Here is a 23,743-nt window from a genome sequence, read left to right as displayed (position 1 = left end):
CTTTTTGTGGAATAGAGAAGGGTGTCAAGTGCCATACCAAAGGATGATTCCATAGAGCCCATCATCTTCATACAAAATAAGTTATTTTCCCTTATGGAGATCAATGTGTCATGGGGTGTATGTTTCTTGTGTATGATCATTCTAATAATATATTTTGGATCCTATATACCAATCCATAAGGATGAAAATGACTGCTTGAAAGTTGAGGTGATGTATGGGTCTATTTCTATGCATTTCCTTGATATGCATCTCAACATTGAAGAGGTGAAAGAAAGATAATTTTTCAAAAGATGTAATAGTTGTGGTATTGATTGTAAAGATTGTTATAATAGTCCTAATAACAAGAAGAATGAGATCAACAACATCAGAAAATATTTCAAAAGTGTTAAATTCAAGTTGCCAAATAACGGTGCACTTCTAGCTAGAAATCCAAGGCACTATCTGTCTTGTAATGGAAGATTGTTTTCAAAGTGTCTCAAGGTGGAAGCTATCAAACACATCAGTAAGTTTCCATTTTTCCCCCACCATCCATGGACACCAACATTTGTTAAATATTATTTATCAAATGTTATTTGTCTAAATGTCAATTATTATTAAATAAAATACTTTTAACAATTTTAATAGTAGAAAATTGTCTTTGAAGATTTTTCGTTTTGATAATTAGTAAGTCATTATTCCTATTTATTGTGTATCCTTAATAACTATTAATTCGAAAATTAATAGTTTAAAAGAAAAACTATTTATTTGGTTTAATAATGTAAATTGTTTAAAAAAAATTTATAATAGAAACAAATATTTAGTGGATGTGTCATTTAATAATAAGTAACATTTATTTATTATTTATATATATTATTTGATAAATTCCAAGCACACTTACAAGAACAAAAACTATATTGAGCACACTTAAAACAAAAAACAAAAAAACAAAACTAAATCACACTCTATCTCACACTTTTAAGATTTAGTATATCTCTGCTAATATCTAAATGAAAAACTACACATAAACACATAAAACTTCTACTATTATTAATCATGATTGAATCAAATCTATTGGAAATAACAAATCAAGAGTTAAGCACCAACTAACAATTATTATGGCTACAGATTGACAACTAACTAAAATCCAAACTTTCTATCAAATTTGGAGTGAATTGTAAATAAGGTAGAGCATGGAAATAATGTTGATAGAAAAAGGAGTTCCATAATGGATAAGGGCAATTTAAAAATTTGGTGAGTAGTGCCTAAGAGGGGTGGAATTGAAGGTGTCACAAGTCATTCTATTTCATTTCAAAATGAAATTGAAGTATTTACTACAAGAGTATAATTACAATAGAAGGACATTCAATTTTTTAAAGGGAAAACATCTCTTGATCTATCTCGGTAGCTCCATGATTTTGGGGGAATATAGTTCAACATAAACTAGTTAAAATAACATAGACATGCATGCATGAAAAGAACAATTTCATCAACAAAATAACATTGATGCACAAATATTGAAAAAAAATAAAAAAAATGGAGGGAACAATGCAGCCAGAGGGAAATTTGAATTTTGCGAATGGAGGGAACAACGCGGCTGGTTCCTCTAGTTCTGCTGCCTCTGTAGCTCAAGGACAACTGGTGGGATTTGCGATGGATGATGAGGATGGTCGACAGGATGGGGAACCACAGCATGGGGACCCTCCTCCTGACCGTAAAAATAATGAAGATTCTTCAAAATCAGGTCTCGAGATCTTTAACACTGACTTGGAAAAGACGACAGAGGTGAAGGCTCTTAAACCCTGGAACTGTCTTTTTGAAAACAAACCCACTGGTAAATCATCCTTCCCCTCTGTGGAAGACATTTCTGATAGAAAAATAGGCAAATTTGCTATTGCAATACCAGATGTGGTTATACATCATAGTATATCTCTAATGGCTTTCTCTCTAGCGGGAAAATTTGTTGGACCAAGACCCAATATTGAGGATGTTAGGTCTTCTGTTAAGAAAAAATGGAGGCTGAAAGGACAGGTTGATGTTTTAGCCCTGTCAAGGGGATTTTTTGTTTTCTCCTTCTCTTGTGGGGAAGATTTGGAAATGATCTTGAGTGGAGGACCATGGATGTTTGGGAAATCTTTGCTATCCTTAAGGAAATGGTCTCCAAATATAGAACTCAATGACTCTTTTTTTGAATCTGCTCTAGTTTGGGTGAGGCTGCCTAGTTTGCCGCTTGAATTCTAGTTGGAGGATGTTTTCTCAGGTGTTTCTAACTCCTTCGGGGAGCTTGTAGCTATAGATCCTATGACTGCAACATGAAAGAGACTGGTGTATGCGAGGATTTGCGTCAATATTTCTCAGAATAAGGATCTTCCCAGCTCTATTGAAATAAACTCCAAACTTGGGATGTGGGAACAAACCATAGAGTTTGAGTCCCTCCCCTTTGTGTGCTTCTCTTGTAAGAAAGAAGGACATTGGGCTAAGGTCTGCCCAAGTAACCCCAAAACTGTTCAGAAGCCTAACAATCATGTTAAACAGATATGGAAAGAGAAGACTAACAAAAAGGAGGACAGTAGAGAAAAAGGAGGAAGTAGACTTCCTAGTAATAAAAAAGATATAATAAAAGATGATAGGAAAGATATTCCTTTCAAGGTTACTCTTCAGAAGGAAGATAAAAAGATTGAAGATAGTGGATTTGAGATCAAAATAGTCAATGGTTTTGAAGTTTTACAAACTCGGGAGGAAGAGAATGTAACCATAGAAGAAATTCTTGAAGAGGGTGAGATTGAAGACATTACTGAATCCCAATATGAGGCCCTACAAGTTTCAAAAATGAAAAGTAATAAAGCTTGTCCAAATGACTTTGAAGGTCCATAAGTTATTGTTGAAAAAAAGAACAAGTTTGGATCTCCTCAGGTCAACCTTAACTCCCTATTTCAGAGTGTTGAAACTGAGTTGCCCACCTCCTCTCAGAGAGTTGGAGAACTGTGGAATAATAAGCAATCTGCTCATAAGATGAAGATGAAGAAGAGATAAAGGGGATGGGAAAAAATAAAAATAAGAAGACAGGTTGCTCCAATGGGGTTAAAACTAGGACCAGATCTAAGGCGGATATTGGTCTTTCCAAATCCCCGCAGGGACGTAAAACCATGAAGTGGCACAAGGACCAGGAGAGAAAACAAAATATAGTTGATGGAAGGTAGCGAACCATTCAGGAATCCTTCTCCCAAGTTTCCAAATGAAGGTAATATCCTGGAATATTCAAGGCCTAAATGGTCTCCATAAACAAGATGTTTTACGGAATCTTATTAGAGATCATAAGCCGAATATCATCCTGGTTCAGGAAACCAAAATGAGTAAGGAAAAACTTGAAAATTTAAAATTCTTCAAATAGGGAGGATTTTGTGGTAGCAACTCGAATGGGGCATCAAGTAGGGTGGCTATATTCTGGAACAAGAAAACTATTGATGGAGATTTGATTGATGAAGATGGTAATATTATCTCTATGAAAGTAAAAAGTATTTCTAAAAGAAAGGAATGGGTGGTTACCAACATTTATGCCCCAAATTCTAAAGCTGCTAGGAGTAAATTTTGGGACAAAATCCAACAGGAAAGAGGGTTTTTCTCTCAGGATAGCTGGCTGTTGATGGGAGATTTCAATACCCCATTGCAAGGAGATGATAAATTTGGAGGAACTCAAGCTCAACTGGATAGCAGGACTGACCTAATGGACTTCATCAATGACAAAGCCTTGATTGATGTTGATCTTACTAGAGCTTCCTACACTTGGTCTAATCGAAGGGATGGAGGAGACCTCATTCAGGTAAGGCTTGATAGATCCCTAATCACTCATGACTGGATCCTTAAGCATAGATGTTCTTTGTCTGTTATTAATAGAATTAGTTTGGATAATTATCCCATTTCTTTTGTTATTGAGTCTATTAAGAGCAATCAATGCTTTCCTTTTCAGTTTGAGAAAATATGGATTTCACACCCCTCTTTGGAAATTTCCATTGCCAATTGGTGGAATATTAATGTGGATGGATCTGCCATGTACAAAGTTGCTAAAAACTAAGAAATATCAAAGATAACATCAAGATCTGGAATAAGAAGGTTTTTGGAGATTTTTTAATTAAAAAAAAAGATGAAGGAGGAATTAGAGCAGATTCAAAACTCTATTCAGAAAGATGGTTATAATAAGTTTCCCAAGGCTAAGGAAGATGAGATTCTAGCCAAACTTCACAACACTATATCCAGGGAAGAAATCTACTGGAGACAGAGATCTAGGGCTATTTGGTTGGAAGCTGGGGATAGAAACACTAAATTCTTTTACATGACTTCTATGAAACATAAAGCTGCCAACAGAATATCTAGATTAATTGTTGATGACAAAATCATTCTTAAAGATGATGACATTGGGGATGAAGTTGTTAGGTTATTCTCTAACCTCCTCACTGGTAGTAAGGATATTGACATGGCTAAGCAAGAAGACCTGGTTGATAACATTCCCAAGATTATTGAACCTCACCAGAATAAGACATTATCTGCTATCCCTACTGCTGATGAAATTAAAAAAGCTGTTTTTTCTTTTCAAGGGGATAAGGCTCCAGGCCCGGATGGTTTTGCCATGTTTTTCTTTCAAGAATATTGGCATATTGTTGGGAAAGATATGGTCAATGCTGTCAAAGAATTCTTTGGTTCCAGAAGAATCCTTAAGGAAATCAATTCTACTTTTATTACTCTAATTCCTAAGGTGGTTGGGGCTGACTCTATGGGAAAGTTTAGGCCAATAAGTCTTTGTAATTCCTTTTACAAGATCATTTCTAAAGTCATGACTTCCAGACTATTGGTTGTTCTCCCCTTTTTCATCTATGAGGAGAAAAAAGGTTTTGTCCCTGGTAGGCAGATTTTGGATTCTATTATTCTTGTGCATGAGAATATTCATTCTCTTAATGCTCCTAACAAAGAAAGGTTCTTGATAAAATTGGATCTTGCAAAAGCCTATGATAGAGTGGAATGGCAGGTTCTTTTCAGGGTTATGGAGGCCTTTGGATTTGATGAGAAGGTAATTAAAGTTACAAGAGAACTGATATCTACCCCAAACTTTTCTATTCTTATTAATGGGTCTCCGTCTAGATTTTTTAAATCTTCTAGGGGACTCAGGCAAGGAGACCCTATTTCTCCTATTCTTTTTACAATCTTGGTGGGGAGTATGAGAAGAATGATTCAAAAATTGAAAGTGAATAAAACCATCAAAGGATTACAACCCTCCTTTGCTGATGTGTCCTGTACTCACCAACAATTTGTTGATGATACAATTTTAATGGGATATTCTTTTGTTGGTGAGGTTGTTGCTTTCAAAGGTGCTCCCAGCTCTTATTCTTTGGCTACTGGTCAGCAAGTCAATTGGGAGAAGTCTGCTATTTATTTCATAAATACCCCTATTATGAGGCAGCAGAGAATAGCTAAAATAATTGGTTGTAAGGTGGAGATGCTCCCCTCTACTTATTTGGGTCTCCCTCTGGGTTTGATTCCCCCAAACTCCTTCTGGAACTTGTTAAGTGATAAACTTAACAAGAAATTGGCAAGTTGGAAAGGATCTATGCTATCTCAATCTGGTAAGCTTCAGCTTCTTCAAGCTACTCTTCAGAATCTTCCTGTCTATGCTCTTAGCTTGTTTAGTATACTGACTAAATTTGTTGAAGCTTTAGAGAGGATTCAGAAAATATTTCTTTGGTCAGGGGTAGAAGACAAGAAACGGATAGCCTTGGTTGCCTAGGACAATGTTTTTAATCCTAAGTGCAAGGGGGGTTTAGGTATTAAAGTTCATAAAACTTTTAACAAAGCCCTGCTTGCTAAATAGATATGGAGGGCTTATGGCATTAGGAAAGATTGGAGTCGGGTGTGGTTTGATAAATATATTCATAACTAGCCACTTCATTCTCTTCTCTGCTCTGAAGATATCCCTGCCGGGTCTTTCATATGGAATAGTATAATCAAGTTGATAAAAGTTGCTAAAGCTGGAGTGAGATGGGTCCTTGGCAAAGGTGACAAAATCAAGTTCTGGGAGGATGTTTGGATTAAATATGAACCTCTCTTTAATCAGGATTGCAACCAATTCATTGATGATTACAAAAGAAAGTATGGGTCTATGGTTTGTAATTACTGGAAAGAGAATAAATGGGTGAGGCTTGATGCTATTTTTGTTGGTTTTTCTTTGCTCCAACAGGATCTACTGTCCTTTTCTGTTAGTAAAGACTCTGATGATGTGTTTCTTTGGAAGAGCAATCCCAAGGGTAACTTCACTATTGCGTCTGCTTATTAAAAAACTATTACTCAGGTCAGCAACCCAATATGGACTAAAATCTGGAATAGATTCCTTATTCCTAAAGTTAACATGTTTTTTTGGCTTGTAGCTCACAACAAGATTCTCACCATTGATAACTTGGCTCATAGAGGTTTCATGTTTCCTAACAGGTGTGAGTTATGTCAGAAAGATGTAGAATCTATGGATCATTTGTTTATCCATTGCTCCTTTACCTGGGAAATCTGGAGTAAATTTTGGATGCAATGGAAAGTTGAATGGGTTATGCATAACAGTCTCAAGGAAGTCATTTGGTAATGGATCTTCCCCACCAAATTCCCTCTCATCAAGACCCTCTAGTCCTTTGTCCTTCCTATGACCTACTGGTACATCTGGAAGGAGAGAAATAATATAATTTTTAGGGAGGCTAAGTGTACGTCTCGGGTGGTTTCTGAAAAGATCTGTAGGGCAATTAAAGAAAACATAAACACTCTTCACAAGAACAACAAGCAGTGGAGTTATCTTAATATGAATGATAATGAGAAAAGTATCCTCACCAAATGGAATTTGATTCACAAGATTTGCAAATCTGACATTAAGAGTAGGAGAGAAAATATTGTTTGGAGATTTCCCTTTCATGATTGGGTTAAGGTAAATTTTGAAGGTGCAGCCAAAGGCAATCCTGGGAAGTCAGGAGGGGGAGGAGTCATCAGAAATACTCATGGTGTTTGTATTGCTGCAATTGCATCTCCCTTTGGAGTTCAAAACAATTATGTTGCTGAAGTTCAGGCAATGTTAAAATGCCTCCAGTTTTCTTAGAGTTTTAACTTCAAAAAAATATGGCTCGAAGGGGACTCTCTCAATATTATTTAGGCTATCAAAGGCACTTGTTCCCCCTCTTGGAACATTTACAATATCATTGAGAGTGCCAAAAAATTATTAGATGCCTATGATAGTGTTTTCATTTCCCATACTCTAAGGGAAGGTAACAAGGTTGTTGACTTATTAGCTAATGAGGGGGTTTATTTAGAGGAGGACACTAAATATATTGGAGAAGTCTCTTGTAAGAAGGATGTCCGGGCGCAATTATTACTTGATCGAGTCCATGGTACAAGTTAAGTTTATCATTATTTTTCTGGGTACGGATATCAAAGACAGATATTGGAGTTATGTGAAGTGTCAACTGATGATAGTTTTTAGGCATTGTGATTATGAAAACTGGTGTGACGGGGCTAATCACTTTACGTGTTGGTTCATTGTGAATGTTATTAAAGACCTTTTCAAAAACAAGGAAATTGCCATGTTTTTCGAGCCCAGTATTTTCTAGAGTTTGAGCTTAAGTCCCAGTTTTCAGTATTTGAGTATCTTGTGCTCTGTTGAAGGCTTCGACCTGATTACAACATGGGAGGCAATCTTAATCGAACTGAGCCCTCTGGCTGTGATAATTGGAAAAGTGAACGGAAAATTTGGCGGAGGCTGCACAGACATGGTTTCATGGACTACATGGAAAAATTGCATGGTAGTAAGAAGTCGTTGTCTCATGGTTTCACCAAGGGATGGAGCAACAACAAAGTCAATCTGTTCAGGCAGACTTGGAAGCTGGATGAAGAGTTGGTGGTGGAGGTTACAAGTTTATAGAAGGAAGGTACCAAATTTTACAGAGACCGAAAGTTCTCGACGAAAGCCTTCAAGAACTTACCTAAAAGTGTTGAAGAGAGGGTTCGGCTCACCAAGAAGGACAATGTATCTTACTATCTCCCTCATCAAGTAAAATCCTTCTGGTAGAAGATGTTAAGGGTTTAATGGAATACTTAACAGTTGATGGTAGGTTTACGAAGGTTTATAATTATCATTTTGCTATTCTAAACCATTTTCGCCATGGTTTTAAGATCTCTCTGCCTTTTTATTTAGCTTTGTCCTTGAATGAAAGCTTGGCTGACCATGCCAAAAAACCCAAATCCTATCCCATAGCTCACCAAGGTCTCATTTTGTTTATTTATGAGCATTTGAAGAATAAAGCTAGGGTTAATAGGGAAGATCCTTTGGTGGCAGATGCCCACATTTCAGATAGTCATGATGATACTGAGTCTAATGAAGATTCGCCTAACATTCCACTTCATAAGAAAGGGAGGGTTGGAGATGGAGATAAAGATGATACAGATGTGAATGCTGGTTTAGAGGAGGAACAGGGGAAGGTGGTTGATGATGAAGCGGAGAGTGAGAAGAAAGAGGCTGGGGGAGAGGAGAAGGTGCAGAGAAAAGAGCATGTTGAAGAGCTAGATTCAAACCCTATTGTCTTGGATAGCAGGAATGAAGCTCAGCATACTACGAAGGAAGCTAACACTAGGTATGTGAGCTCTGCTCAGGGTATGGAAATGACAAATTTCATTTTGAACGCTGCCAGAAATAGCATTTTGGAACTTTTCAATTTCTAGAAATGGGTAATTGAAAATATCTCTAGTATTCAGAATAAACAGAGAGATTTGGATTATAAGATTCAGAATTCGATTAAGGATAATACAGGTAAAGAGGATGCAGAGGTGGACACCAGTGAGGCAGATGACGAAATAGAAATGCAGGAATGGTCAGAAAAATAAATGATTAAGGGAGACTTGAGGCATCTTGAAGATGTGATCATAACCATCAAAGAGAAGGGAGAGGTTGATAATGAAATTATTATCAACCGAATTACTAAAACCGAGAAGGCCTTGAAGAAATTTATGAAACATAGCCTTGAGGTTTTGAAGGTCTCGTCTCAAAATATGAATGCCCTGGTTGATTGTCTGGAGAAGAACCAGAAGAACAAAGAGATGGTGATCACTGACAATGTGCCGACCACCAGCTCTGCTCCTCAATCTTCTAGACGAAGAACAAGGCAGACTACCAACGATCTAGAGATGAAGACTAAAGACACCCATCAGAAGCAGGACAACAAAGACCTGAGAGAAGCTGCTAAGGCTATGATGATGTTGGTTAAGGACCTAGAAGAGTCTATAAAGTTTTTGTCTAAAATGTAATTTTGGTCTTTGGTTGCCAGAATCTCGCTGGCTTTTTGCTGTCTTTTTCCTTAGTTGTTGTTCTTTATGCTGATCTTTTGTAGCTTTCCTTTCTATGTCTTGTTCTCTCTAGTTTCTTTCATGCTTTTCTTCTCGTTATGTAAGCGGGTTTCAGGTCCCTTAAAATCTGATTTTACTTAATCAAAAACATTGATGCACAAATATCATTTTTACATTTATTAAACTGTTAAGTTATTTATGATATAAAAAGAGACTTATTGACTATGTTTGTAATGTCAATTATCTTAAAACAGTTTTTAACAGTCTTAAAAAATGAAAATAAAAATCAATTATTTCACCCATGAATAGGCACCAACTATTGGGGACACTAATCCCCACTTATATTCATAGGTACAAACCCATTAGAGACACCAATCCCCACAACCAAGCAAGTCAACTTAGGAAGAAACACCAATCCATTTAAATAAGAGGGTCCAACCTTTAAACAACAATATTTTTATCTTCTTGATAATTCTCCTTCACCAATTTCTTGTACTTTCGATCATAAATCTATAATTCTATTCTGATATACTTTTGTTCATAAATCTCTTATACTTTCGCTCACACATCTATGCTAGACTATTATCATTAATGTCAAAGTGTAAATCAATGGTGTAATGGATGGAGGTTTATCACATGCCAAATTTATGGTGTAATGGATGAAGGTTTATCATGTGCCAAATTTATGGCACTATGATTGAGTTTTTGTTAATTAAAGCAAAAAGCAATTTAATTTTAAATTGCATAAATATTTAATTAAGGCATCCATGTTGAAGAAGAATTATTTAAGGCAAAAATATTTTATTTTGGATGACCCCCTCAAAGGAGTTCCCTTTATAAGAAGATTTTATTTATTATATTTTAAGGGTATTTGGGTCCACATGAGAGATGAATCCTTGATGTAATGTACCCAAGTTGGTTGTATTTAAATTAAACAAAAAATATCTCTTGGCCAACCCCCTAGGCTTTAGCACCCTTCTTGGGCATCTAAACAATGAAATAAAATAAAGATTATATGCTCTTTTTGGCCAACCTGTTTGGAATGATGCAACCTTAGGTGAAAGGGAACTTTAGTTGGTATAAATAAGAGTTGTTTTGCATGATATTAAGCAATTCATTCATTGAATATTACTTCTATCCAAGGCAAAATTGAGTAGATCTAAGGATAAAAAAAATTGAAGATGATGAGAAGATAATTTTAGACTTTGTGAGTAGAACTTTTGAAGTTTTTTTTTATATTTTAAGAGCTAATTTATTTTAGAACTTATGAGCATATTGTTTAAGATCTTATGAGAAAAATTTGTTAAGTGTATGCATATATCTTGAAGGTGAATTTTTGAAGAGTTGAAGGTGAATTATTGTAGAGTTTGAGTATAAATTATAGATCTACAACAAAAATTGTTGAAGAATTGACACAAATTATGAGGTTTGTGGATGTGTTTCATATTTGATTCAAGGAGATCAAACATTTATCACTTTATTATATTGGAGGTTGGTGCCTCACTTTCAAATAGATTGGTGGTTCTTGTTGAGTTGGATCCCAGTTGTGGGGATTGGTCTCTCTAGTGGGTTGGAGCCTACGAAATCATCTAAGGGGATTTGTGTCTCCTGTGGGTTGGTGCCTACTAAATTTGTAAGAAGTTTCTAATACAAAATCAATATTTTATTGTGGTTTTCTCTTGCAAGGGTTTCCATGTAATTCATGTGTTCTTCTTGTGCATCTACTTTCTTAATCTTTCATTTGTGGATTAAGTTTTAAAGTATTGCTATTATGATTAAATAAGTTTTGAGAAGTAAAAGTTTGTTATTATACTGAGTCACCCCCTTCTTAGTATAATAGCATGCTCTTCGATTGGTATTAGAGAAATTTCCTTTGGATATAGCTTGATCACTTCAAGATAGATTTATAAGAGCACTAATGGCCAAATAAGGACATGGATTCTCATCAAACAAGGCAACATTCTTTGATGTGACAAATTGTGTCTTTTGGAGTATAAGGATGTAAACCTAATTGAATTACATAGGATATTATTTTTGGCAATTGGTGGTAAATGGCTAGACATCCCCATAAAATTCCCCAATAGATCAAGCCAGGAAGAAAGATAGAGGAAAATATGAAATCCAAACATGCAATATTGTGTGTCGATTATCCAAATCTGAGCCCATGAAGGTGATGCGTTGCAAATCAGCTAAGGACATGTGGGATAAGCTTAAAAACATCTATGAAGGAGATGCTAAAGTGAAGAAGGCAAAGCTTGAAACTCATCAAAAATAACTCAAAAGTCTAAAGATGAAAGAAAAAGAGAACATAACTTCCTATTTGTTTTGTGTTGGTGAGATCATGAACACAATTAGAGGACTTGATGAAGAAGTTGATGAAGCTATCATTGTTCAAAAGGTCCTAATGTTCTTGCCTTTAATATTTGATTCTAAAGTTTTGGAAATTGAAAAAATAAATGATCTAGATACATTAATAAAAGATAAGTTGCATGGGACCCTTACCACCCGCGAATTAAGGATTGAAGACAAGACATCAAAAGAAAAGGTGGCCTTTAAAGCATAAAGAAAGGAAAAATAAAACTATGTGAACCAGGTTAGAGTGAATGTAATGAAATGGATGTAGAAGAAGCTCATTTCATGAGAAATCTAAAGAAAGGATTTGGTAAATATCAAGATAAGTTACCATTCTTGTGGTAAAATAGGATATTTTACTTCTAAATGTCTATAGGATAAAAACAAAATTAGAAAGGATGAGGAAGATCATTACATAAATAAAGCAATAAAGAATCATCAAAATAAGAGCCACAAGAAGAAGAAGAACATCACAAATACAAGAAGTGTCTATATTCAAAAAAGGACAATAGCTCATTAGAGGGAAGTAGAAAAGAAATTTCAAGTAGTGATGTCAAAGAAATAAAATTTATAATGGAAGTAGAGAATGATAAAAAAAAAGAGGAAGGAGAAAAGGGGGTGTGCAATGAAGATAAAGAGGAAATAGATCTTGAGAAAGAACTCAACTATTCTTACAGAGAAAATGAGAAGCTCAAGACAAGAATCTCAAAACAAAAGGTACAAATTCAAGAGATTAATGAAGCTCAAGATAATTTTTAAAAAAAATTGTAGATCTAAAAATTTAATTCAAAGAGGAAAAATGGATAGAGGAGGTTATAAGCGACCAAATTAAGAAAAAGGAATCTAGTTGTAAAAAAATGGAGCTTTAAATCACTGCATTAAGAAAAGATTAGGAGAAATTTGTTGAAGAATTGAATCAAAGCTTGTAAGTTTGACAAAATTATTGAAATATCAAATGGTATCATCAATTCACAATATCATCATTTATTAAGACTAGTCTTGGTTTTTGTTGAAGATCAAAATAAGTAAAAGGAGGCTACAAATTCTAAGGCTAGAAATCCATCATAGAAGGAATATGAAGAAAAGTCAAAAGGTTACACTAAGGCCCTCAAAAACTCCACCAAGGATGACAACAAAAATGAGAAAATCAAAATGGAGGAGATTAAAGTCCCAAAAAAGAGAAATCCACATCCAAAGGTGAACAAGGATGACTTACAAATCCCCTTTCATCAAATTTGACTACACATAACCAAGTTCCATCATTCCTTTAATGGCTATTTTTTTCATGCAATTATTTTTTTCACGAAGCAGTAGATTGTAGAATTCATACAAGGGTAGTTTCACCAAAAGGAATTATAATTCAATTACTCCTCTGATGGATTTTAACATTATATACTACAAGTGCAACAATTTTGGACACATTACACATTTTTGTAGAACCATTTTTGTTGAGCCTCTAAAACAAAACAAGAAGGAGAATGTTTCTAAAAAAATTAAGGATGAGTTAACTAAGGTTTGGAAGAAGAAGAAGAAAAAGAAATTAAAAAAAAGATATTCCATGTTTATTTAAAAATCTATGCTATGCGGAACAAAAGAGAAAGATGGTATGTTGATAGAGACTACTCAAGGCACATGATAAGTGACAAAAGTAAATTTCTTACCCTTGAACAAATGAATGAAGGGAAAATGAAATTTGAAAAAAAAATATATATATATATATAAAAGGAAAAGGGACTCTCAATCTAAATAATGGGAAAAAAAATAGATAATGTCCAACATGTTAAAGGTTTGAAGTAGAATCTCCTAAGTGTACATCAATTGTGTGATTAAGAGTACACAATTACATTTCTTTTGGGAGGATTTGAAATCAAGAAAGATGAAAATTTGATAGTAGATGAATAAAAAATGTCTAATATCTACACACTCAATGATATCAATAGCCAAAGATGTTAAACAAATGAATGAAGGGAAAATGAAATTTGGAAGAAAAAAAAAAGAAATATAAAAGGAAAAGGGACTCTCAATCTAAATAATGGAAAAAAAAAAGAGAATGTCCTATATGTTAAAGGTTTGAAGTAGAATCTCCTAAGTGTACATCAATTGTGTGATCAAGGGTACTGAATTACATTTCTTCTTGGAGGATGTGAAATCAAGAAAGATGAAATTTGGATAGTAGATGAATACAAAATGTCTAATATCTACACACTCAATGATATCAATAGCCAAAGATGTTACATAGGGAAAGAAGACAAGAGGTGGTTATGGCATAGGATATTGGGGCACTTAAATTTTGATAATCTTGTGAAGATCAACTACAGGGAGGTTGTGAGAGACATGCCAAAGATTTCAAAGCCTACAAATATCACTTTTAAGCAATGCCAACCTGGAAAGAAGATTAGAATGAGTTTTAAATCAAAGGAACATTCGACATCAAAAATATTGGAGCTCATACATACAGATCTATGTGGTCCAACCAGAACAAGAAGCATGCAAGGAGGAAGGTAGTTTATGTTATTATTTGATGATTACTCTAGAATGAATTGGATTAATTTTTAACAAAAAACCTAAATATCTTGACAATATTATGACATTCAAAGAATTAGTGTAGAATGAATAAGGTTTGAAGATCAAATGTATAAGATTAGATAGAAGAGAGGAAACCACTTCCAATGAATTTGAATTTTTTTGAGAAAAACATGGGATAAGAAGACAATGTTCAACTGCAGGAGCTTTAAAAAAAATGGAGTTGTGAAAAGAAAGAACATAACAATTCAATAAATGGCTAGAGCTATGTTAAATTTGTCAAAGTCATCTGATAATTTTTTGAGAGATGTGGTTCACATGACAATCTATAGTTTGAATTGTACATAAATTAGATTAAATGATAGTAAAATACCACATGATTTATATAGGAAGAGATGAAGAAGATCTAGGAAAGTTTGATGCTAGTGTTGATGAAGGAATATTCCTTGATCACTCCACAAAAATTAAAGCCTAAAACTTCTATAACAAGAGGCTACACAAGATCATTGAAATTGTAAATGTGAAAGTTGATGAAGATGCCACGAAGAAGATGTTAAAGAAGATGTTCCTCAAAATAAGGACATTCACAAAGAAGAAAAAATAAAAGAGGAAACTGAGAAAGAGATAGTTGGATAAGAGAACCCAAAAACACCATCAAGAGAACCACCCAAGACTCTATCCAAAATTTCCTAGAAGAATCATCCAAAAGACTTGATCATTGGTGAAAAAGATGTAGATTTAGACGAGGAGATTTGCAAGCATAATAGAACATTCAAATATATGCCTTCTCTCCAAAACATAACCAAAGGACTTTGTAAAATAAAGTGAAGGCAAATATTGGATAAAGGCTATGGAAGAGGAATTCGATCAAATCGAGAAGAATGAAACTTGGGAACTCATCCCAAGACATAAGGAGAAGAACACTAGATCACTACTAAATGGATTTTTAGAAACAAATTGAATGAGGATGACCACGTCACAAGGAAAAAAGTAAGGCTTGTATGAAAAGGATATTCTCAAGTTGAAGGAATTTATTTTGAAGAAACTTTTACTCCTATTGATCCTTTTTTTCTATTAATTGTAGATAAAATGAAATATGTACAAAGCATATCATTGTTCAACTCATAGCCTTTTACGCTGGCTACAACATAGAGAAGAAAAACAACATTTTTTGAGCTTCACTATGAGACATATTGCAACATACTACTATTGTAGTACATGTTCTATTAGTTAGCTATAATATGGAACAAAATGCATCATATAAAAAAACCTATCAAACTATAGTATTGTATTAATTCATTATAGATCTTCTACTAAGGACAATCAAATAAACATATTTCAAACTAAAGTAGCATTTCCTTCAATGTTATCAATATTTCTTGCTTTTTCTACATATGTCTCAATCCTTCCAACAAACTAGAGGAGAGACCAATGAGAATGATTTTTCATTTGATCTAGTTCCTTCAATGACAAAGTCTTTTGTTGGATTGACAAAGTATCTTAGACTAGCATCTCTTTCCTTAGGTCTAGGTTCTTTTTCATTTTCTCTCATTATAGTTCTTTATACACTCCATCTATTATTCACATCTTGGTGTTTTCATGAACATGTTGTATGACTAGGTGTGCCCATACCTAACCTCCTACCCATTGACTATTACTTACCCATCCATCTTTTGAAATTTTTGTGGTTATAGTCACCTGCATGAGAATGATAAGATAAGTGAGTCTTCTAGAAGACTCAATAAGTGTTCTCAAATCCCCATTAAATCTCTCTTTATTCCTAGCGAAGGAATGTGGAGCATTCTAGTAGACTCTATTCAACACGCCTTCTTGCAAAGCTCACTTTTTCAGACACAAGGACATGACTTGCCAACTTGGTAGAAACAAGAAGATATTGCAACTGCTTATAGTAATGCAAGACCATCTAGAAACCATCATTCCATTGCCATGCTTCTAATCCTCATCTTCAATGCATCTAATCCTCATCTTAATATGATATCAATAGCATCATCACAACATATTGAGCGTAGACATCAACAACTAGAAGGATTGACAACCATAACAAGGAACCTTTCTTCTCATTCATCTTGAATCTCTGACAACCTTCTACACATACATCTATTGAACACACCACAAGATTGAGAGGGGGGTGAATCAATATGAGTCAATTCTTTTGTATCTATATAACTATTAATCTTGTACTATAAATGCAAAGCATGAAATCACAAAGCACATTCAACACATGAACACCAGATTTACATGGAAAACCATATAAGGGAAAAACCACATCGAGAATCACACTTACAATATAATAAAACTAATTATAAGGTTTTAGGTTCATTAACAAGGAAAAATATGCACCTAATGGACATGCAATGCTAAGGCACACAACCTTAGGGAAAGATACAAAGAGACTTGCAGAACTCAGATTCACTATCTCAAGGCAAGATACAAAAGTCTACCAAAAAACTCATTGTCCGTTGGTAAACAAGAGAAATAACTGAAACTTGAATAAGTAGGATCTCCTAATCATGAAATTGACCTTGAACCTTGGTTTCAAGTGACCAATATCATGGCAAGCACATTTGATCACAAATACTATCTTTGATCATTGTCACCTTGAAGATATTATTATCAAGGCACTTCTCAATTGATTTTCACACATCACCAACACAAAATCTACATGAATACTATTCTCATCCATTTCACAATGATTCACGCACATTCCATACCTCAACACATACAACCATACATTCTTATATACAAATTTCTTCATCAAATCCCTCAATTTGGTTGGCCAAAGACAAAGTAAGCAATATTACAAAAATTAGATTATCTAGACCTAAAACAATCACATTGGTCCTCTTTAGGAGATAAAGGGGACCCAACATATCATTACACTCATTCAAGTAGATTCCAAGGAACAACACATGCTGCCACCATCTCCAAGATCAACACCAAATGAAGCATGTAGAAAGATAATGAAGCACAATCATTCGGCCCAAAAACATCTTCTAGTAAAAATTACTAAGTGTGGATCACCACACGCCATGGTTAGATCCATATCAACACACTAAACTATCTTCAAAATATTATCCAAACTAAAAAAGCATAATTTAAACAAGATAGATCAACTAGAACAACCAAGACTCAACACAATAAAGCATATTGAACACATACCAACAAAAACTGACTTGTTGAACAAAACCAACACTTGAAAGTTGAAATGTAATACTACACAAACCAAATAAACATGTTCTCCAAATAATAACCATTGAATCCACATATCCATAAGCCACTAGGTAATGTTCAAACCAATTTGATAGATAGCCTTACTTTCAAAAAACAAAAACAACTATCCTTATCATCTGAGCAATCAGAGGACCTGCACACCTGATAGTACACCATTCACAAAACATAAACATTATATTCAAATCCACACATCATGATCTTCATAATCTAGAGAGATGAAAAACATTCTTTCACTATAACATTAAATACTCTTTCCTGCATATTGAGACTTCCTGTACTACAGTCTTCTAGAACCAACTTATATATGGAAAACATCAGTACTAGCAAAGATGACAACATCTGAACATCTAATCCTGGATCTTTACCGAATACTTGCAATCAAAGACAAACAACAACCACATAATATTGATACCCATGATAACACAATGCATCAACAACCATCATCTCCAAGTTTCCATACATCCCTATCAAAACTGAATATTTGTTGCATATTCTACACAAACTTATTGTGACAAACAAGACAAGGTACCCATTTCTTTGCATAGGAGATAAATACTCTTACATGCATATTAAAGCTTACTCATCACTATCAAACAAAACATCAATTCTCTTCTCCATACATAAACATCTACAACTATAGATGCCAAGAAATCCACACACATAAACAACAACAACACGAACAATTGACTCTTATATCTTCCTTGTTGGTTTATATGATTGGTAATTATTTGCTGACCGTTGTTCTATTTGTTTTTACAAACCGTAGCTTAATGTAGTTAATTGGAGATTTAAATCACACATACTAAGCTTTGATTTCTAGGCTTAAAAGTGTTAAACACCCAAATCTAAACTTAATATGTTTCTTAGTGTGTGGTTTAAGATTGACCGTACTTAATGACTTTAATCACAAATAAGTCTTTTCCATCTTCACTGCTTATTATTCTCTTTACTGCATAACATCTCCTTAACTTTGAGCAATTGCTTTGTTTTGAGATGAGGTCAACTCAACTCAAACATGCATTTTAAACTCTAATGAAATGGGCCATAACAATCACTATTGTCTTGGGGGATGACCCTTTGGTTAAATGGTGGGGCTTCTTGCCTGTAGTGCCTACAACCTAGGTTCAAACCCCCATGGGTTCGTCTCTACCATGTTAAAAAAGAATGGAGTACCTTTACCTTGGGGAGAACCTTGGAGAAATAGTGGGGCTTCTTGCCTATAGTGCTTACATCCTTGGTTCAAACCATTTTAAAATGTAGTTAATAATAATCAAATACAACGGTCGAGCAAAAAATGCCCTAATGTCATGGGTAACAATACTGTTTTTCGTCATTGCCCTTCGGTCGACTGTTGTTGTCGTCCTGCTTCCTGCGTGATCCCCTGGTGCGGTTGTTGTCCTTTCATTGGTTCCCGTTCACTCCCCTGATGTTGGTGGTATTTCCCCTCGACATGCTGCAAATGGGGGATCTGCGGGGGTCTCTTTCTGTGTTGTGGCGGGGGGTTCGGGGGGTTCTTCGCCTCTTGCTTCAGATGCTCGACTACCACCTTCAATTCGGGCCTTACCCTCTTCAAGGGTCAGTGTTGAGACTGCTCCACCTCCTGGGGGTACCTTTGTTGGTGTGAAGTTGAAGGTTGCCCCTGTGGCTGAACCTTGCAGGTCCAAGATTGATCATGCAACTGTCGTTAATACGACGGAACGCGATTTGGTGCCTTTGGCACCCTCGACTGTGGATCGGGCTTCCTGTGGCTTGGGGCCTATGGTTGTTACCGTGTGCAAACCCTTGGCTTTCAGGGTGTCTATTGACACTGAAAAGAAGTTCATCCACAACTCCTCTGTGTTTGAGTCTCATGGACTGATTTGTAGGTTTCGAGGCTTTTGGCCAAGCCTTTCTTAGCTGCACGCTTGGATTTCCCAAAGCTAGGAACCAATCTTAAAGGGTTCAGTTAACATCTTTCCTTTAGCCAAAGGTTTTTTCATTGCTAAATTTGAAAATGCAAAGGATAGATCGAAAATTTTATGTAACAATCCTTTCAGCTGGGAGGATAAATTTGTTTTGATGTTTAAACCCTAGTTCTCAGATTTTAACCCATCTACTGATTCATTTAATGAGATTCCTATCTCGGTTAGGCTCCCTAACCTTCCCCTTCATCTTTGGACGAACTCTCTGCTAGAGGAAGTGGGGGAGGCTTTAGGCGATTTCCTAATGATTGATAAGGATTCTTACCATATTTTTCATTTTACTTATGTTTGGATTTTGGTTAACACTGATGTTTCTAAAGGGCTTCCAGCTGAGATTGAGATTGAATATTCCTTGGGATCTTGGGTCCAACCGCTCAACTTTGAGGGTATCCGCTTCAGATGTTGAAAGTGCCTCCAGACTGGGCATGTTGCTACACAGTGTGAAATAGATAAAAAGGAAAAAAAAGATATGTTTCTTGGTGGAAGGGTGCCTCCTCTGAACGCTACTTTGTTCGAAAGAAAAGCTTTTCCTAGGTGGTTGTGTAGGTTCCTTAGGCTGATGGTATTGTGCCTCTAGTTCAGGTGTTGCTCCACCTCGGGTGTGTGTGGATGCTTGTGGTGGCATCCCGACTGATTGTTTGAAGGATGTTGGATCTTCTCCTTTGGTGGCTGACCTTCCTGCTTCCCAAATTGCTGTTGGATCTTTGTTTGATTCTCAGATTGCTGCTGGATCTTTGTCTAATTCTCATATTTCTGATGTCCCTGCCTCTCCGGATGTTGCCTTTGTTCCTCCTGGTGATGGGAGGTCCTCTATTTTGGACCCATTTTCTTGGCAAAAGATTGCTGCTAGGATTGAGGAGGGATGGATTACCATTAAAAGTAAGAAATCTAAATCATCCTAGTCCTCTTTTGATATGACCCTTCGATCCCACAAGGGTAGGCCAAATTCTTGAGCTGTCATGATAGGGTGGGGGTTGTTGGTTTTTGCAGCTCGTTGGGTTTTGTTGGGGGTCCTTATTGTGTTGTACCCCATCTCTTGTATGGCTGTGTTGAGTCTCATTTTTGTTTTGTTTCTTTGGGTGGACTTTCATGCTTATCTTTTGATTCGGGTTGCAGGTCCTTCCAAAACATGTTTTGTATAGGGTTTCAAGTCCCTTCAAAACTTGTTTTCCTTTATTCAAAAACAATCACTATTGTCTTCATTGAATAAAATTGCTATTCTCCTTGCTCCATATTTCGAGTAAGTTTCATAAATGCTAATCTTCAAATTATTTATTATCATTGTTCCATTGTTTTCTTTGTAATGGCTTGCCCATTTATTGTATCATCTATAAATATAATACAAGGAGCTTTATCATATTAACAATATTGGACAGAGTCTTGTTCGGGGACATCACAAAACCACCAACTAAACATAATACCAACACAATTCTTTCAAGATACAACTTGGATAAATTGCACTCACAGACATATGAATGTGAGACCAATATAACTCCTTTAGGATACAAGTTGTATATAATCAAATGCATAGAACTAATATGATGACACCTAAGATGACTAACATGAATGATATTAAACAATTGTGTGATGTGACATGTAAGATATCCTAAGTAAACTTAACATATGTGAATATGTGCTAACCGAGAACTCATTAGGAAATATCCTTATTCACACCAACAAAACATATATGTATATACTTATGGATTTCATTGTAGAGTAAGGAAGATAGTAGGATGAAAGTGGAAATGACATTATACTATAATATCTTTTGAATTATGTGATTAAATAATTGAGGCCTGACATTTCTAGAGTCCATTATGATAGATTATTATTCATTCGTGACTATGGATAAATTAAGATCATAACATGTTCTATTTTATTCTACCATTGACATCTTTAGGTTATTATGTCTTGAAATAGGAAACCTCTTATGCATTGGGGTGACATGACTCCCCTCCCTTACTTATTATAACACTACTCCATCATACTTTAGTTCTATTTACTACTTATTGTTGTCATCTACATCTTCTTTAGGGTTGTATTTAAGAAAAGGACCAAGTTTCATGTAGTTTTATCCATATGTTTTGGGGCATTTTAGTGGCCTCCTTGGCCTCCATTACTTTTGGAGAAATGAGGAAAGATTCATCATTGACCAAATCATTTGGAATATTTAAATGTGATGGGATTATACTTCAAACCATGAAATATAATTAAGAGGATCTATCAAACCCTTGATCCCATGATTAGTTCTATTTTATTTTGAGAACTTTTATATTATATTGGGGGATGAGATGATCATAAGTAAAAGCATCATTTGCACTTGGATTTGATTTTTTAAAAGTCCACTAATTTTCCGCAATATTAAAAATTAATTCTTCTAAAAGCTTTTTAGAAATATTCATCTCCACACTAAACTATAATCATAGGTTATACGTGGTTTATTAAAAATGTATCCTTTACAAAACACAAGTTTGTATAGGGCATTTCCAATTCCCTTTTAATAATTTTCATATTTATATAAAACATGCTTTTGTTAGACTTGTAAGTGTTCCTCTCACCACCTTTTCTTAATATTATATTATTCTTTAATCAAAAAAATTAATAAGAAATATTATTAACAATAATAATTTACTAAAATAAATAAAAAAATAATCAATGGATAAAATTGGACACTGAAAGGCTTTGAAATCCAACTCAACATTCTATCTTTAGTTTGCCACGTCAAGTTCCAGGTTTTTCTCCCCCCTCTTGACTTGGGTTGGGTTGTTGATGGTTTGACAGGTTAGTTTGGCCTGTCTGACTTTGTTCTTTTGGGATTTGCACCCCTTCTTGGTCTTTTTAATGATAGCCTTTGGCTTTGTAAATTTAGTACTGCTTTTTTAATCAAAAACATTCCAACCAATTTAGTTATATCACTAAATTTGATAAGATTAATTTTTACTGATTACTTTGTTCCAATGTCTATATTTGAGTCAATTTGTCCAACTCTTAGCCTTCATTGTATTTCCTACAATTATTGTTCTAAGCCTATTTGTGCGAGGGTTTGTGGTTCTTTCATACATATAGAGGTTTTACAATAGGATTTGTTATGTTCAAAATATGAAAAAGACTTTCTCAAAGCTTTAGTTAAAAAGGTGAAGCATGTACAAGTATGCATGCCATTTTGATTATTTATCTTTTCTCGAGTTACATTTCTTCTTTGGTTTTGTAGTATTTTGATAAGTTATTGTAGAAGTCTATAAGGCTTGTTTATCTCTTTTTTTTTTCACTTTTTAATTTTGTAGTATTTTGATAAGTTGTTGCAAAGTCTATAAGGCTTGTTTATCTTTTATTTTATTTTTCTCTTTTTAATTTTGGTGAGGTTTTTAAGTGTTAAAGGAGCTCATAATGGGTGTGTTTTGGTCATTTGTCTTTAAAAAAATGGTTAGGATTGTTGTGGTTTGTGATGAACATCTAGAAATTGATTGTTGTCCAATAATTTAGGGGATCTGTGATTTGGGAGTTCGAAGAGGTGGTAATCTAGAAATTTAGGAATTTATGAATTCAGATTGGGAGATACACCCTTCCAAGAATTATGAAGTAGCTTGATGGATTTCCACCTAATTTAGGATTTTTTCTTTCAAAGAGAAACCTTCTCAATAATTTGCATAAGTTTTGTGTAATCAACATGTTTTGTTCCTTTTGTGTTATGTAAAAATTAAGGAGGCTCCTTTGGCAAAGTGAAATTTGGGTTGTCAGGGGTACGTTTGCAAGAACAAAGTAATAAGGGAGAATATTATCATAGTATATTACATTTTGCATCACTTAAAGTTTAGAGTATGATTTTGTGATGCTTGTTAGGTAGTTAGAGGCAACTTGTAGTACCCCTGCCCTAATTAATTTCTAATCTCGGTTTGACCTTGGTTAGTTTATCATAATATAATGATTATAGTTAGATGTTTTGATTATAGTGCATACATGTTAATGTGGTTTTCACACCAATTCGCATGCAAGTTATTAATTATCCTATTTCGTGTTATTATCTTAGGCTAACACGTTCATTAAGTTTATATATATATGCATGTATGACTCTTGGTTGCAGGAGATTTCAGGTACAGTACCGCATGGGTGCGAGGTTCGTCTCCACCTGGGTTCGTAGGTTTGAGTTTACCTCTTTGATCCTTAGAGTTGGATTAGATGGTCGTGAGACCCTCGTTTGACCATAGTTGTGCTGAAGTGAGCGTCGCCAGTCATCATCGGTATTCCCTTTGGTTGGGTATGCAGGTCGTCTGTCTGCTTGGCTTTCTTGGGTTGCTATTTGGTGTGTGGTTAAATTGAGTAAT

The 23,743-nt window shown here is 34.9% G+C and overlaps 1 protein-coding gene across 1 annotated transcript; it reads left to right on the top strand.

Moving 5' to 3' along the window:
* The first annotated feature begins 1,629 nt into the window (after window positions 1-1,629).
* Window positions 1,630-2,217, top strand: LOC131063516 (uncharacterized). The gene has a single exon (XM_057997368.1). The coding sequence runs from the start codon at window positions 1,630-1,632 to the stop codon at window positions 2,215-2,217; it is 588 nt and encodes a 195-aa protein (XP_057853351.1).
* Window positions 2,218-23,743: the final 21,526 nt, after the last annotated feature.

Source organism: Cryptomeria japonica, chromosome 6 (genome assembly GCF_030272615.1).
Source record: "Cryptomeria japonica chromosome 6, Sugi_1.0, whole genome shotgun sequence".
In the NCBI taxonomy this organism is placed as follows: Eukaryota; Viridiplantae; Streptophyta; class Pinopsida; order Cupressales; family Cupressaceae; genus Cryptomeria; species Cryptomeria japonica.
Note: the sequence above shows the minus strand (reverse complement) of the source record. Positions and strands in the feature narration are given on the sequence as shown.